The sequence below is a fragment of the Piliocolobus tephrosceles genome, chromosome 15 (genome assembly GCF_002776525.5).
Source record: "Piliocolobus tephrosceles isolate RC106 chromosome 15, ASM277652v3, whole genome shotgun sequence".
Classification (NCBI taxonomy): domain Eukaryota; kingdom Metazoa; phylum Chordata; class Mammalia; order Primates; family Cercopithecidae; genus Piliocolobus; species Piliocolobus tephrosceles.
This window is the reverse complement of record NC_045448.1, coordinates 46,579,398-46,597,056: the sequence shown is the minus strand read 5'-3', so window position 1 is coordinate 46,597,056 and position 17,659 is coordinate 46,579,398. Positions and strand designations below refer to the sequence as shown.

Sequence of the window (17,659 nt, the reverse complement as noted above, 5' to 3'; positions counted from 1 at the left end):
CCTGTGGCCAGTCAGGATGCCTCACCCCACTCAGGTCCTGGAAGGCTTGCTCTTCATACTCCAGCTGTCGCTTCAGCTTCAGCTTGTTGGAGAGGGCTACCATGGCCGGGCTCAGCACGTCTGGGCCTCGAGCCCCAAAACCCTTTGCAGACCTGCCAAGCCCAAGAGAGCAGGCTATGAGGGAGTCTGAAGCCTCATGCCACCCAGTGCCTTCTCATCTTAGGGGCCTATCCAGGCCCAATGCTTATGCCTAGGATGACTCAAAGACCCAAAAGACAGTCTCAGAGGCAGGCTGTGCACCCGCAGGCCAAGCCCGAGCTCTGCCTCCTTCCTCCGCTGTAAGATGCTGAAGGGCTCAAGCCTCCTGGTCTGGGGGTGGTGGCTGCCTGGCTGGGCAGTGGTAGTCCTTAGGAGGGTTTCTTCTGCTCCGTCTCTCCCCTGCCTTTTGCTCCCACTGAAAACTACTTAGGCTGCTCTATAAAGGTCAAGTACCACTGGCCCCTGGGAGTGGCAGGTCATGTACCAACCACTGTGGCTTAGCCCAGTGAGCGCTCAGCTGGTGAAATGAGCATGCTGGGGAGATGGGAAGGCACTTCTGGAGCCTGGGCACAGCTTGGGGAGGCTGCAGTGGTGGGACCCAGGGGCAAGGGGGAGGCATGGACATCTTTTTGCTTTTTTCCACCAGGGAAAATCATCACTCAGTTTTCTGTGTTCTGTGGTTCAGATGATGAACCCAGATAAGAAAGGCATTCTGGTAGTAGTCCGAAGGGAGACACTGAGGTACAAGGCTCTCAACAAGCCACTTCTTTGCCTGCCCTCAGTCTCCTCCAGCCCAGATAAAAACCTGTCCTACACTAGGCTTCACATGGCTCGAGGTGATTCCCCAAAGTCTGAGCTCAGAGAAGGGCTAAATGGGGAATCAGATGGCTGTGGAGAGGGGCAGGGGCCTCCCTGGGGGTCCAGCTACCTCACTAGTGGGTGCTTCTCATTCCGGCCCTACTGGTGCAGCCGAGTGTCTGCCACTTACCTTGTCTTGAATGTGGAGACATGGGGCGGGGAGACAGGGGGCCCCAACGGTGCTGCTCCCAAGAACTCTGTGCGCTGATCCCCGACGGCCCACTTTGTGGGCCCAAAATGTAATGGTGGATCTGGGGGCCACTGGGTATTGGATCTGCCCCCCATGGAAGAGAGGGGGGTGCTGGCCTGGCCACAGCATGGTGGCAGGGATGCTTTGCTTCCGGCATCAAAGAAGATGGAGGACATGGGCCGGTGCTCGGGCTCCGTCTTCCTGCTCTCCAGCTGCTGCTGAAACTTGTCCAGGAGGAAGGGACTGTGCGGGGCTACAGGGGCCAGTGGCTGGAAGATGTTTGTCATGGCACTGAAGCAGTGCTGGGGGGTGGACTGTGGGTTCTCCGCCAAGAGCCGCTCCTCGGGGCAGATGGGGCTTAGCTGGAAGTCTTCCCCGTCCATGGGAATATAGGGTGCCAGTGTCTCCAAGTCCAGCTCATTGAAATCCGTCTGAGGGGAGACAGCACAGGCAAAGAGGCAAGGTCACAAACACTATCCCAGCTCGGCTCCTGCAGAGCCATTCATCTCAAGTACCATTTGACAGTGCTGTGCAAACACCTCCACTGGCTCCCTAGGGCCTATCAGGAAAACCTCAGACTTGGCTGTGTCATGTACATGACCTTGTATCATGTACCAGCCTTCTCCTGAGGTTACCCCCTCTTCACCCTGCACATTCAGAAATGTTCTTCTCTCTCCATCCCACCTGCCAGAGCCCGCCTTCTCTCTCGAAGCCAAGGCAGCCCCTCTTCCACAGAGACAGCCCTGTCTACTCCAGCCTGTGGTGGTTGTCCTTGTCCTACAATGCTTAGGCCTGTGGTGCACACTATGGCTTTTTTTTGTCCTCTTCTCCCTCCTGTAAGCTGGCACGGGCCTAAGCAAGCAATGAGTGTCCAGGTCCATCTGTGGACTCTTGCAGAGGAATAGCCAGACCCCAGGGATAGAAGGACTTTGGTTCCAACCAGCAGATACTCAGATCATCCCTTAGCGTGGCAGTACCATGATGGACGCTACAGGGAATATAAGCAGATGCGGAAAACAGTTTCTACCTTCAGAGACTGACGCCCTCACTGGGTGTCAGCTGACTAATGACTGCAATGCTAAGCAATCTTTAAGGAGCAGAAGCAGATAGTTGTGATTAAGTGCCACATGATACATACTACAGGAGTTCTGAGGAGTGAGGGTGATAGAAAAGCTAAAATAGGGAACGTTTTGCAGAGTAGCTGGGATTTGTGCCAAGTAGGATCAAGATACAAACTAAATGGTAAAGCAGAAATCTGGTTGAACTCAAGACTAAGATAAATGGGGGATTAATGGTTTTCCGTGGGGTTTTGTAAAACACGTACCCCCCCCCCACCTTATTCTTGTTTACATAGTTTTTGCAAGAACCTGGCCTTATGTAATAAATGTGTTCCTGGAAAGTTTATGTAAATGAAAAATTGTCAAACAGATGTTATTTTAAAATGCATTTCATATAAAATGATTATTTTTTTAAATCACAAGATGAATGTGTTTGTAAAGGGATTGTCCCCTATGTTTATACATGTTTTATGCATTTGGCTATGCTTGTTAAAGGTAGGGCCTGTTTAAAGAAAGGTGCAGTGGTATTTCGGTTTTCATGTGCACTAAGAAAGTTATCTAAGTAGGAGATAGATATGCTGGAAGAACTGGATTTGACAGTGGGAGGAGGGGGTGACCACAGGTTCCATTAGCCTGCACCCTCACCTTGTTTAGGGGACCTGGGCCTTGGCCAGGCATCTCCACTGCTCTTTGCAACAAAGGGATGAGGCTACAAGAATGGATGTGAGCCTTTGTTGCCCACCAGACAGCAGGCACACACCCTACCCTGATCTCCACAGCCACCTACCTGGGTACTGCATTGGTCCTTGGCCTCTGTGTCCATGGCGAAGAGCTTCTCAATCACTTCAATCTTTAGGTCGTTATCCAAAGATGTATAATAGTCTTCAGGGCTATTGGGCTAGGGCCCAGGAAGGAAAGGGACAGAGTCAAAGATATGGCACTGGTCTCCCCAGAACTCCAGCACGGAAGAAGAAATGCATTCCCGGACCCAAAGGTTCAATTCCATTCCACCACACAACTATTTGTAGAGGGGCCACTAATTAACAAGCTGTATGAATTAGGTCAGTTCATCAACCTTTTTCAACTCCAGTCTCCTCCTCATAAAATGAGGCTACTATCGCTTCACAGGTTGTCCTTCTTGAGGAACAAACAGAATACAGGCTGCGGCCAGCAGGGCTGTTCAAACTGCAGCTCTCTGCCACATACGGGATGTTACTGCCCTGCACAGGGACTAAGCTGGGGGCTCAAAGCCCTTCAAGGAGCTTATTTCAGTGGGGTTGGGGGATGAACACTGAAAGGAAGGAAACAGCTCTGATACCTGGTAGGTAAGTGTCACGGCCACTCTAGGGAGCTCTGTGATAACTGGAGGAGAAGGACAGTACCTGTCCCAAATGTCCCTTCAGCTATCTGGCAGCAGTCATACATAAGGAGCCCTCTCTGTGTGCTCGCCATAAGAGGGCTGCTCACCGTGGAGCAGCTGCTGCTGCTGGTGGCACTGGGGGTGGTGCTGCCCGGGGCGGCTGCCTGGGGCACGGTGAAGGCAGGCAGGCTCCCAGCCTCGCTCTGGGTGCTGTGGCTCCTCAACTCTGTGGCCCACGGCTGGCTCGGGGGCAGGATGGCCTTGCCATAGGCTGAGGACTCCTCGAAGTTCTGATTCCCTGTGGAGACAAGGGCCTGGGAGGTGAACACCCACAACCATCAGGCTCACCCCAAGGCAGACGAGTCCCAAACACTGCAGAGAAGGCCCTAAGAAGGTCTGGAAGGCATGCCTGGGGCTAGGCACACCCTGGGGCCTAGCTGGGACACACGGGCCTCTGACTCTGGCTGAGTCAATGTAGAGACTCCCTGTAAAGGGAACAGTCTCCTGGAACATTTAATTTTCACAGACTAAATATAGTAGGAGCCACTCTTCCCTAAGGAGCAATCCGGAAGGGTAGACAAGGAAGGTATGAGAGGAGAATTGGGCTATTTGCCTCAGTACTGCCATAAACAAGCTGCAAGACCTACTGGCCAAGGGCCCGCTGCATTTGAGATTCTCTTTAGCTGCAATCCTCATGTGGCTGCTGTAGAACACATCTAAAAGGTGCTGACACTGTCCAGGGTGAGCACCACTCTTGCAGCCACAGCAAGGCCAGAAGAGGGTGGCAGCGGGTTGCTAACTGGGGATCATGGGGCTTCAAGGGTGTTTCCAGGATAGGAGCAGCAGAGGGCTGAAAACCCTGCTAGGGTCCCCAGTGACTTACATCCCTAGAGACAGGCAGACACTTTAATGAAGTCATTGGTTTGAGAGCTTAATCCCAGGCCTCAATATGTTCTCTGTGTTTTTGGAATTATCCTTCCCAACATTATTCCAACTTAGCTCTCTGCCTAAATAAGCAATCTGTCCTTCCAGACCCTGGTAGGAATTGGCCCCTTCTCTTTGACAGTGTCCAAGCTGCCTCGGAGCAGATCCCTCACCTCTCCCCTCCCTCTCATCTCAGACTCTCACCACCCATGGTGGAGAATCGACTCCTCAGGGGAGTGTCCTCTCTTAACCCCTCCTCGTACAGCACTTGCTGAGGTCGGATATGGGATGGTCTTATCAGGGCAGAAGCGTGTGGTGTTCTTTTGTGCTCAGCAGAGCCTGGCCTCTAACGGGTGATTAACAAGACTTGGGGAAGGGGCTGGGGTAGCTCTGGTTAAGAAAAAGCTGTAGCCAGGGAGGCCTGTTACGGTAAGAACTCTTCTCAGCCCCAACAGGGTTCCAGGGGCCTGGCTTAGCTAAGAAGCACCCACCGAAATCCAGAGAAATGATGGCGTCTCCTGGGGTGGGAGCCAGCTGGGCCAGCTCCTCAGGCTCCTCCTTTAGCTTGGTGAATAGGAAGTTACTCTTCTCAGACGCAGCCCCTTTGCCACTGCTATCAAAGATGCTGTTCATGGCCATCAGGTGGGGCTTGAACAGGGATTCCGTCTGGTCCATGGAGAACACCACGTCATTCTTCTCAATCTCACTAATGGGGGAAAAGAGCCATTCAGACCTTCCACATTTTCTAGAAAAATTCTGCTCCCCCAGATGCATGGAAACCCTGACAGCTAAGCTCTCAGACAAAAAATGGGTAGGACCCCAGGCACTGGCATCTTATAAAGAACCACACAATAGAAGTGTGTGAGCCATGGAGGTAGTGACAACAGAGGTATCCTCTGAATGTATGTCCATTTCGGATCCTGTTTTATTAAATATTGTTGCACCTGAGTGGGGTGGTATGTATGAGGTCTGCATGCTTTTGTTTTTCTGTTTCTAGAAACAACTAGAAATGACCTCCTCTAGCTTTCTTTCCAGGTACTATAGAGTGAAGGCATGACATTTTTTTTTCCCAAAAGCATGAGCAATTCTCTTTCCTTTTTCCCCATTCAGAAAATATTGACTACTGTGTGTTATCTGCCTCCCCACCTGGGTCAGATGCATGGCATAAATGACAGATGACAGGGAAAGGGCAGAAAAAAAATCCCAACCAATCCCAACCCAGTATTCCACTGTTCTAAGACATCCACAGGAATCCTCTCAGTCACTAGGGTTAGCCCTGCAAGAGCTCCCTGAGGTGGTGCCCAGGGCGCTGAGAGGCCTGGCATCTCCTAGGCCTGTCATCCTCAGTCTGGGAAGCTTGGGCACCCCCACATACCCTGCACCAAGGCCCGCCAGCCCTCACTCACCTCAGGACGTAGTTGACACACATGATGCACTGGGGCTGCAGGTTGCGAGGGTTGTAGATGACTGTCCCCTGGGTTTCCAGCCACACGTAGCCCCCATGCTTTGCGAGCATCCGGTACTGGCCACTTACTACCTGACCCTTGGTGCACACTAGGGGAGAAACAGAGCTGAGCTTAGGGAGGTGGGGCAAGGGTGTGCACCACAGGCTCAGCAGATCCCATGGGAGGGCAGTCTAATCTGCAGAGGAACAGACAGAACAGGGCACCAGGACAGTGAGGACCAGGGAGAGTGACCTGGGAGGGAGCTTAGGGATCACCTCAGCCAACTCTTCATTTTAAATCTAGGAAAAAGAGGTGAGAGGAGGTGAAGTGACTCGCCCAAGGCTGTCCACTGAGGGAGGGACCCACTCACCGTGCAGCTGTGCAGTGGCCCATCCCCAATCCCTGGACAAGTCAGGCTCACAGACCAGCTCAGCTATAAGCAGAACCAAGACCAGAACCTGCCCTACTTTCTTCACGGGGTTCAATGGGAAGAAGCCCCTTCACACTGGGTAAGGGGAGGCATCCCCTGTCAAGCACTCCAGGTTGGGGGACTTCTAAGCAGCTTGGAGAAAGCCTGACCTCAGGGCAGTTTTTTTTTTTTTTTTCTTTGCAGCAGACCCACCACCAATACCTGCTTATGAATAAAAGCATTTAAAAAATTGGTATCTTTGATTTTTCCAGGTTATCTGTCAGGCTTGCCACCTTTCGGTGCATTGAAGGTTTGTGATCCACAGCAAAGGTAGAGGCGAACCACCTCACCCTTTCTCAGTTGGGGTTGAGAAATGTCTGGGACCCTGGCAGCCCACACACAGTCTCTTCATAAGCTGTAATAAATCTCTTACACTCCTTCTTCTGTCAACTGCCCAGCTAGGCTTCCTGCTTATGAGGTTTTTCCTCTTCTAGATTGTTCTACCAAGTGTTCATTTAAAAAGTGCTTTTATTGTCTACCTTGGGGAAGGGTTTCATATCACAGGACGGTCCTTCCCCAGTCCAGAATGTTCCATCTTCTTCCATTCAAAAGGAATCAATACATCTCTTTAAAGTCTAATAATGTTAGAATTTTTGGTATTTTTCTGAACTGCCCATTCCTTGTGAATTTACAGAACTCCAGCTCAGAAGCTCCCAAATCACAGAGACATTAGGAAACAGCATGGAGGGAGGATTGGGAAATCTTGCTAGTTTGGGGATTTTGAGAAAGGAAAAATCCCTCTTGGTTTTGGTTTCCTCCTCTGCAAAACAGGATATTGATAATAATAGTAGTAATGGTAATAATCGTCATCATTAGCTACCCAGTATACCACTGCCATTTGTACTGAGGATCGAATGTATCTACATGGCTTATCAGGTACATAAGTGTTGACCAACTGTCACCAACTAATTTTGTATAGGAAAAGCCACCTCTTTCTTAGAGGTACTAATACATATTGTGCCCATGCCCTGTCACAATTTGTTACAGGTTGGTAGATAGTGTCATGAGGGGCCACTTGGGAGGATATCCAGGTTCTCCTGGTAGGCTTGCAAGCCTCCTCCCCATTCATCAGCCCCGTACAGCTGAAGAATGTGGCTGTCTTCATACTAGTGCAGTTTAGTAATCCTTTACACTTTTATGTTTTGCTTTCCTCTTCAAAATTTAACAAGCACCTGCAAGGTGCAAGAATTCCTGTAACTTACATTTGTATAGTGTTCAAAACTATCTGATAAGATGAATTCATTTCTGCAAAGCATTTAGAACAGTGCCTGGCACATAGGGCACTCACTAAGGATTAGGTCATCATCACTGCATTTCATAGGCAACACCATAGGGTGCCTGTTATTATTCCCACTTTACAGCTGAAGAAACTGAGGCTTAAAACTACCGATTCCACCTCACTGGAAACAGTAGACAGAATAGTTCAAATTAAAGATTCCTAGTCTAAGCTTTTTCTGTTTGCTCTTAATTTTTAAAAATAAATGTCATTGTGGCCAAATGTACGTTCAATAAAACATACACCCATTTGAAGTATACAGTTCAACAAGTTTTGATATATGTACAGTGAAGGCGTAGAACTTTTCCATCACCGCCCCATTTTTTATGCCTCTAGGCAATCTTCATTCCCACTCTGGTTCCAGGCAACCACTCTTCTGCTTTCTGCCACTATATATTCGAATTGTCTTTTCTAGATTTCCATGTAAGTGGAATTGTATAGGAGTATCTACTCTTGTGTCTGGCTTCTCTACACTCAGCTTGTTTTGAGATTCATCATGGTGTTGCAGGCATTTGTGGTTTATTCCTTTTCATCAGTGAGTTGTATTCCATTGCATGGATGTACCATAATTTGTTTATCCATCTGCCTGCTGATGGATGTTTGAGTTGTTTTCAGTTTTTGGTTGCTGTAAACATTTGTGCCTAAATCTTTGTATGGACATATTTTCATTTCTCATGGGTGCAGCTAGGATGTGCAATTGCTGGATTACATGTAAAGTATATGTTTGCAAGAAGCTGCCAAATTATTTCCAAAGTGATTGTATCATCTTGTCTAATCTTTCAAATAAAATCCTGTGCCACAGGAAGGATAAGTATTTTCTTTTAATACAAGGAAACTAAGGCCAGAGGGTTATGATTTGCTTCACAGCTTACAAGACAATAGTGACAGAGTCTGAGCTACACAACACGTCTTGTGGCTCCTAGTGCAATGGTCTGTTGGTTAACTGGGTCCACAAATCACTGGGAAGACCAAATTTGCTGTTGCCACTGTCCTAAACCATCATGGACTCAACCAAGGAAATAACTTTTATCCTCTCTGCTCTCCCTTCAGCTGTGCCAGAGGCTCCTCTGCTGCAGTAAAATGATTCTTGCACAATTTCAAGTGCCTGTATTTAACTTATTTAGACGGTCCTTAATGCAAACCAAATTCAGGGCTCTTACTCTTTTTGATCAAACAGTGCAGCAAGCAAAGGTTTTAACTGCATTTCTAGCAATTGCAGGCAAGGGCCTGCTCTGCCAGTAGAATATAATTAACGCCAGCTTTCTAATCATCTGGTCATTAATGCCAGCCTTAGTGAAGGGCCTGCTGCTTAATAGATAGGAAAATAAGATTAAAGGCCATAAAAAGCCTAACAGCACATAATATCCTCATATAACAAAGGGAAACTGACCCCTAACCTCGCCCCCAGAGTAACAATGTACAAATTATTAATCCATTTGGAAATTACAGCTTTCAATGATCTAAATCTGGTTGAGCTTCTCCAGGCATTTCAACGGTAAACCTTTACAGGCTAAGACATACATGTGTGTCAATGGGGGACCCCAGTGTGTGACTCTGGACCCGTCTCAAACCTGAGCGTCCAGTTATTCTAGAGCATGTGTGTGACTCTGTAGTGCAACTTTATTTGCAAAACCTCAAGGACAAACAAGAAACACGGGTCAGGGGCAAGGGGCAAGCTCCTGTCAGTTATAACTGTCATTAACCCAATTTCCAACCCATGCAGATTTCCCTTGGCTGGTTGTGGGCTTGTCCCTTTGCTAGCTACGGGTTTCTGAGCTCCGGGCAGCTTTACTTGGCTCTATCGGGGGAGAGAGAGCCTGTGATTTCTATTTGGGCTGTGAATTACCTTTTAGTGTGCCTAATGCGTAAATACATGGATTCAGTGAAAAGCACCTTATTTTCTCTAGAGTCAGCAGAAAACATGAACCATTTTTATCCTAACCCTTTTTATGGATTGAAGATGTTCTAAGAAGAACAAGAGGGAAAATCCTTTTTATATGCCTAGTGAGAAGTCACAATTTTTCTTTCCTTTGACAGTAGCTTCTTCTGCTTTCCCATCCTAGAAGATAAAAGACGATACTGTCCTCCAAGAATTCCCAGAAATTTTTACATTGGTCCCTTGCTTTGGCTTCACCCTTAGCTTGGAAGGAAGGTTAGACTTTTCCCTAGTTTTACATCTAAAGTCAGGAAGGTCCAGAAAGCCAGGCCCTGGGGAATCAGTGGGTCAGCTGGGCCAGAGCCTGGGCCCCTGAGTCCCAGTGCCTGGATGATTCTGTCACCTGCCTTTGAAAACAGGAACCCCTCAGGGACCAGGAGGCATGAAGGAATCCCAAAGGGAAGGCTGGAACCAGATGTTACAATTTCAAAGCTGGGGCAGGCTAAGGTGGGGTCACATTCACAGGCATAAAAGAGTACCTCCACCCCTACCCCATTTCTGGGTTCCTGAGTGGGGCTGAATCTAGGTGGTGGTGGTGGTGGTTGTTTTTTGTTGTTTTTGTTGTGTGTGTGTGTTTGCCAGAGAGCACAGTGAGAAGCTTCTCTGAGATACCATAATGGGCCCTGTTGTACTGTCAAATCAAACCCAAAGCCATAAGGAAGAGGCAGAGGAACCAATAAGAAAGAAAATATCTCACTCCTTAAGAGTGTTAACCATGTTCACATACAGCTTGTGGGGTTGTAACTCTGTTGGCTGCTCTGAACTTGGCTGTCCTAGCCTTGGGGTGGATGGATGGATTTAGGAACCATGGACAAATGGCTGCACTTCATTTTCTCCATTGCCAGCAGGGCCATTGGGAATCTTCTCAGACTTACTTTACCAATTTTTAATCCTCCCATAATCCTCTCAGCACCACTGTCTATACCACTGTGGGCACTGGTTTTGATGCATTCCTTTCCAAATATAGTTTTGCCCATGGGTTTATATAGTGCATTTAGTGCCTGTTCTGTACCAGACCCTATGCTAGATACTGAGGTTAAAGATATGAGCCACTTGTTCCCATGGAGCCCATAGTCCTCTTTTTTTCCTCAGAAATAAGATCCCTTAGGGCAGGAATCAATTCTACCAACTTACATCACCCCCAGTGGGCCAAGCACAGGGTTATAGGCCCAGAGCCCTTGCACAGTGATGAGTTGCGTGGATCCAAGGGAATGGTCCTGGATCACCTGCCTATAGGAAGCCTGAATTGGGAACATAGCCAAGGATACACTCTAGAACTTCTCTGTCCAATATGGTAGCTACAAGCCAAGTGTGGATATTTACATTTAAAACTACATTGTATAAAATTCAGTTCCTCGGTTTCTCCGGCCACATTTCAAGAACATTTCCACTGCAGAAAGTTCTATCGGGCAGCCCTCTTCTAGAGTCCTTGCACAACTCAGGCTTCCTTCAAACTGCAAAGCAGAGTTTCCATACGCCATCACTGGGTTGCCTGGACAGCCTTTTCTAAAGCTCCCTTGATCCAGCAAGCAAGCTCTCTGAGAACTGTGGCCTACCTCAACACATGTGGTAAGCTGGACCCATAATATTTTCCCTTCTGTTCAGCCTGAGCCTCCCCGATCCTTCAAGGTCCAACTCGAGTGTCCTTTCCTCAACTCCCCCTGCCCTCCTCTTCTGTGAACGTATGTACTCGAATCTACAGCATGCACCCAAGTTAATGATATATTGAATTACATGTTACTCTCTACAGTGCTGTGCTACAGGGTGTACAAACCACTGACTGCACACAGGCGCTCCCATACCACACAGGTATGGGAGACTGAGACTCAAACCACCCTCTAGTGTCTCAGCTGTGTACCTTGGCATGGATGTGTCTCCCTGGAGGAAGTATCCTTTTTCTGATATGCACCAAGGAGTCTATAGGCTGGTGGCCAGCCTTGGTTTTCTAACCATCTTGAGGGCATGAGTCTTGTCTGCCACACAAGACAGCAGCTCTCTGGAGGAAGTGACCTGGTCTTCTGTCTCACCAATCACCCCCCACTCAAGACCAGATACCACAGACACAAGGAAGCCACAAGGGGCACTCCTGGAACTCACGGTTCTGGTGACTCTTGGTCATGTTCTCGGAGTCTAGCGCATGGTAGAATTCATAGGCTGAGCGGCCAAGCAGCTCCTCAGGGTGGTAACCAATCAGTTCTGTGATTCTGAGTTTTCAAAAAGGCAGCATGTAAGGAAAAAAGACCATATTAACTTAGCACAGCATGTAGGCAGCACCTAACCCCAGAAGGCAAATCAAACACACACATGCAGATGAACACAATCCAGGCTTTCTTGTTGTACCATGTATCCAAGCAAAAGAACACTGTGCTCAATCTACAATTGCAGGTTTAACCAAACCCCTGTTGTTCCTGCCCTTCCTGAAGCCATGTTTGGGAGGAGAGAAAAGCACCAGTTCTGAGGACTCCCTCTCCCCACCACCCCGGTACGCACACGTCTGTTCTCCAAGTACCACTGGAAGGGGCTTACCCCCAAGTTTTTGCAGATGAGGGAGTAGACATCCAGGAAGGGCAGACAATTGCTTGATGCCTACACAGGTGTCCAGGGACAGAGCAAGAATGAAAACTGGGGCCTCTAGTTGCTATGTCAAGCTCATTCTAGTAGAAGGCAGTATAAATGAAACATGAAAATTATGTGGCCCTAGGTAGAGCCACCTTTGTCTCTGTGTCAACCAGCATGTGAGAGGGAGTCCAGGCAGGCAGAGGCAGTCTGTGCTTAAACCTTCACTTTTCTGCAGGACCTGCCTGTGACCTCAGGTGCCTTCTTCAGACACGAGGTTTGCCTTCCATGACTTTTTCTACTTGTCCTTCACATTTCAAGGAAAGGAGAGCGGCAAGGAGGTGCTGAGAGGAAGAAATATTAAATCATAGTCACAGAAATGTCCCTTATCATACTTGAATAGGCAGCTCTGAGATGACAGCACTTGGCTGTCATTTCAGTGTCCCTTTCTTCATTCTGTAAGGTATCTGGCTTTGATGGGAAGTGGGCAGAGGAAAGGGTACGTGTGGAGAACCATGAAGGATCACTTAACACTCTTAGGACCCTTGGTTCCGTGCTGGAATCACTAAAATAAAAAAAGCCCTGCCTGAGAACCACCAGGTTGGCCACTTTACCCAATATCATGTCCTACTATATTAGGCTATATAATACCTCCATATTATCTCTCAAAATCTAGGTTCTCTCACAAACTTTAAATAATGGCTTCACTGTCTTGTTTACTTGGCCCATCACAAGTTAGAAGTGATGCCACAGTCTCATTATTACAACTCTGCTTTAGAAGGCGTGACTCCTGGATACAGTCCTGGAATTTATCCTTGTAGGGGATCAATAACACGGAGAGGAAAGAAGCAGAAAGCAGAAGCAGTGGCTCCTTATTTCCTGTCTCTGCTCTAAACCCACCCCCCCAAACAGGTCAGCTTTCATATGTCTGTCAGACCAAATTGCCCTAAAATACTATTTGCATCCTGCCACACCCCTATTTAAGTATCTACAACTTTCACTTTTGCCAACCAAACCAAGAGTAAATGCTGCCTAACTTTCAGTTCCCCCCAGAACCTACTCTCCACCTTTTGAGCAATTCCATTTTCAACTCATCTGTAAAATGTTATGCACCCTCTGTCATGGAAGACCCCTCTCCCCTCAGTTCCTCATGCCTGAAAAACTCATTCTTGCTGCAGAAACTTTATGCCTTCTCTTCTCCCCTCTTCTCCAAGCCCTGACACCTCCAGGACCAGCTCAAAGCCTCATTTTCTCCACAGAGCCCTCTCCAATTCCTCCAGCATGACATCTCTCATGAAGTCCTAAGGAGTATGCACAGTATTACAGAAAATTATTCATTTGTCTCCTCACATCCTAGGCTGTCAACCCCTGAACTCAGGGACCACTTTCTCCTTTTGCTTCCTCTATAATGGGTGCTTAGTAAAGACCTCAACAGCTGACCAGTAGATTGATTTTCTCTTTGAACCTACGGTACAGACAGACACCTGTCTATCCCAATACTGCTAAGGAACCTGGGCGCTAAGGATCTACTTTTCTTTCTAGAATAATGTGATTAACTGTCTCAATGCACACACACACATGCGCACATGCACACACACACATACACATACACACACACACACACGGAACCTGTCATGATATTCTATCCATCCTTTCTTCATTCTATAAGGCATCTGGTTTTGAAGTGGGCAGAGAATAGACAAGTTCTCTGCTTGGGTGAGACTTTGGAGGTTAAAGCCTTTGTCAAACAAGGAGCAGCTCAACAGGGCTGAGAGGCTTAGGTCTCAGCTGATTCAGCCCAATGGAGATTTCTCCAGTGAGATCCTAGCAGCTCATTTGTGCCAGCCAGCTGGTCTCAGAGCAGAAGGATCTGTCCCTTCGCTTGACCCTGAGCAGAGAGGTCTCTGAACTCACTAGCAATGGATACATTATCTGGCAACCTGACCCTGGGGCTGGCACCCAAGTACACCTTGGCAAAGGTGGAGACTGGGGGGAACAAGGAGACAGAACAGTGCTGGTCCTATGATCAACTAGCTTCGCTGCTGGGTCAGATGACTTTCAAGCTTAGCCTGGGAACTAGAACTGCATGAGTGAGCCCTGCTGACAATGGGCTGGCCATCTACAGGCTCACTGACTTGCCAGATAAACTGCTTCTGTTCCTGGGCAGGTGTAGAATTTTCTAGAGACCTTCCAAAATGAGTCTACTGGCATGCTAGGAAAGATGTCTTTCTACTCTCTGAAGGAATTACATTTCCTTTCGAGATTAGAATCTTTAAATTAAAATGTTCAAAGTAGATGTTTATTACAATCAGCCTCATAATAAAATGTTTATCTAATTAATGTATCATCCATTCAAAGGCACACAATGGGCATGTTTTGGAAGTGGACAAACAAACCTAGATTTCAGAACTGCCAGATATCTTCCCAGTAGCAGCTTTCATTTATCTTGTCAACTAAAATAAATATTTAATGTCTTTCTTCATTCCTTTAAACAGACTACTATAAAAACTGGGAAATACACCACATCCCAAACACAATTGAAGAACATTTGAGTTGTCAAACTTCACAAAGCCAGGAAACCCCAACTTAAAGCTCATGGTCATTCGCCCCCATGTGCAGGCACGTAGACGCCAGTGGGGAGGTTAATGAACCGAGCTTGTTTATAAGGTCGCTCCTACGGCACACAAGGGCCTTCCCCGCTCATTTCCCCCAGGCTCCAGACAAGCCTTCCGAGCTGGGCTGTGATAACACAGGTTCATCTGCTCTCTCCATCAGGGGCCAGGGAACTGGTTTTTTTTTTTTTTTTTTCTTTCTTTCTAATTAAGGACCCCTGACTCACTGGGAAAAAGAAAATCAGTTGGAGGTCACCCATAAATTTAAAAGTCAACTCAGTGGGGCTATTCTAAGAGAAGAGAGAAATGTACAAGGACTTAATTCACCAGATTTCAAACATAAGAACAGAGGATACTTTTTAATAAAGTCAAAAAACAGCAGACCAAGGATGCCGTGAGGAGACAGATGCAGATAGATAGGCAGCCACAAGGAGGCAGAGGAAGGATGAAAGGAAATAGGAAATACGGTTTTAAAGGGGGTTGTTAAACTCTGAAGTTGGTGTTACCCCAAGTGCCTATGTGGGCCAGCTCTCTGAGCTCCAGACTTCAGAGTGAGATGTGCCTTCAAAATGTAAAATGAATGATTCATTGCCCTTTACTCTCAAAACTGTTTAGAAGCTCTATTCAAAATACACCACCTCTAGCAGAGTGCTTGCAAAAAAATTTCTCTCTTGGCTTCAGTGTGAGTGCTGCCACCTCAAGTGGCAGAGAGAAATCCACCCAAAGGCCTGAGAAGGCTCGCTCTTCTTCCCCGCGTGTAATCGCCAGCACCCATCCATGTGTGGTGCAGCGCCACCGTCCTTGACTTCAGATGCCACTGCCTGGAGTCACGCAAGATCTGGCTGCAGTTTTTACCCCGTTCCCTACACGAGTAAAGGATTTGCTAGGTAAATTAATCATGTAAGCAAGATGGTGAGAGAGTATTTAAACTGTTTAAGAGGATAAAAGTTTTAAGTACTTCGTAACCACCTATTTGTTTTCCAAAGAATGTATCTGCTAATAAATACTTCAAGTCGGCTTGCTTTCCTTCCACACTCTGCCCATCGCCTCTCCTCAGCACCCCGTGATTTATCTCATTTTGGTTTCTATATGTGCTTATAAGCTTTGACACTGCATTTCCTTACTAATACCTACACTGTTCACTAACTCAGATTTCAGCGCCTTTGGTTGGTTTTAATGTATCTTCATCTAGATTTTGTTTGCTTTAAACAGTACTTAAGCCTTGTGTTTTCCTCAAATACTACATGGTTATATGAAATCTATAAAACCAGCTCTGTAATTAATGGGAAATCCATTTCTATCCTATCTGTGGAGTGTTACAGGGTACCTGTGGGGGTAAGTATATACATAGGAAGGTTGTGTGTGTGTTTTACAACTTATGGCTCTTTATTTGTAGTTATCCTCACTGATATTATCTTTAGGATCCTCAACCTTTCCCTCACTTTTACCATTTTTACTTATTCTCAACTTCTTTGTACAAAAACAATTCACCATAAATTTATCCACAGAACTTGGAATGTAGGCATCTTGATTTATTAAACTGTAACTCCTGATATTCGTATGTCCTATGTTGCATGAATCCAATGACAAAACAGGGTTGCCCTCAAATTCTTTATCTGTAAAAATTATATGACCCTCTTTGTTGATTTGAAATTTTTACTGTAATTTTGAAAACTTTTCCCCTCGTGATACTGCTCCTATCCACATAATTTGGTTTTATAATTTATTTCTAAGATACAGGAAGACTCCTACAACTGACAGAATCGTAGTAGGATTATATGATAATTAGAAAGGCTTTGCTTCCATCTCCCTGATGGCTTGGCTTCCTTCACAGTTCTCTCTTTCACCACTAGATGGCACCTCCACATGAATTTAAGAATCACCCTATTTTAAAGTTAAACTACTTGGGAACAACTTTTGTCTTCCTTTTGGGTAAATGGAACGTTGTATTTTGTACCATTCACTGTGGTTTCATTAAATGGCTTATGTCTCAAACTCTCAACTCCTGGAGATCAGGAATCATCTCGTTTACTTTGATGTAATGGTCTCTAGCACACAGTTACATGGCAGATGCTCAGTAAATGACAGTTCGTAACTGGTTGCTCAGTATTTCGGGAAACAGAGTATAATGCCTATATTTGAGTCATAAATGAAGAAAAGATCATTAATTCCATCAATAATCAGGACATTTTTCTTTTACTCTGCTACTCAACTTACTCCCTTGTCTAGAGCAGTTATAGGTACATAAATGTGATTGACATATTAATTGTTATGAAATTTACTTTTTAAAGTGTTTACTATTTTTAAAATAATTAATGCAGGACTTAATATGGTACTCTGATCCCTCATTAACAGGAGGACAAATGCATTTTGAACCATCTGTATTCCTTTATTCAATTTCAGATGTTTCAGAATAGGTTGTTTCAGATTCAACTGATTTGACCTGAGAGTTCAGTGTAAAATTAGAGTTGTCTTTTTCTCTTCCACTTCTCTCCCTTCTTTCCTGTCTGCTTTCATGTTTTTTTCCTTGACCCTTTTTCTTTTTTTGCTTGATTGTGTCTGTGGTCTCAGTATATCTAAGACAAGTACCAAACTGCTTCAAAATTGATTTTGTGGATTCTAACTGCCATATATTTTCTTCAGATTCTAACTTTTCTTGTAGGAAAACAATCCCCTTTGTGGGAATCACAGCCCCTTGTGCAGATGTCATTAAACCTAGTGAATTTCCTGATGAAAATGGAGAACCCCTCACCCCATTAGGTATCATGGACAGGCATTGGTTTTTGCAGCATTTGTCTCTGAAGGGGAACTGAGGTGGAGAGTGTGTATATGTGTGCATGTGCATATGCTTCTCCCCATCCCAACACAAAGAGTGAAAACGAAACGAGCTACCAAAACCAAAAAATCCCAGGCCTCATCAAAGCAATTAAGATATA

General features: G+C 46.3%; 1 protein-coding gene across 1 annotated transcript in view; it reads right to left on the bottom strand.

The window, feature by feature from the left end:
* Positions 1-17,659, bottom strand: part of EPAS1 (endothelial PAS domain protein 1) — an 89,847-nt gene that overhangs the window by 5,192 nt on the left and 66,996 nt on the right. Inside the window, exons 7-13 of the mRNA XM_023223840.2 lie at positions 11,653-11,759; positions 5,836-5,983; positions 4,921-5,135; positions 3,613-3,803; positions 2,933-3,043; positions 1,028-1,518; positions 26-152 (exon numbers count right to left, since the gene is read on the bottom strand). Of these exons, the coding sequence (XP_023079608.1) occupies positions 26-152; positions 1,028-1,518; positions 2,933-3,043; positions 3,613-3,803; positions 4,921-5,135; positions 5,836-5,983; positions 11,653-11,759 (1,390 nt within the window). The remainder of the gene's footprint in view (positions 1-25; positions 153-1,027; positions 1,519-2,932; positions 3,044-3,612; positions 3,804-4,920; positions 5,136-5,835; positions 5,984-11,652; positions 11,760-17,659) is intronic.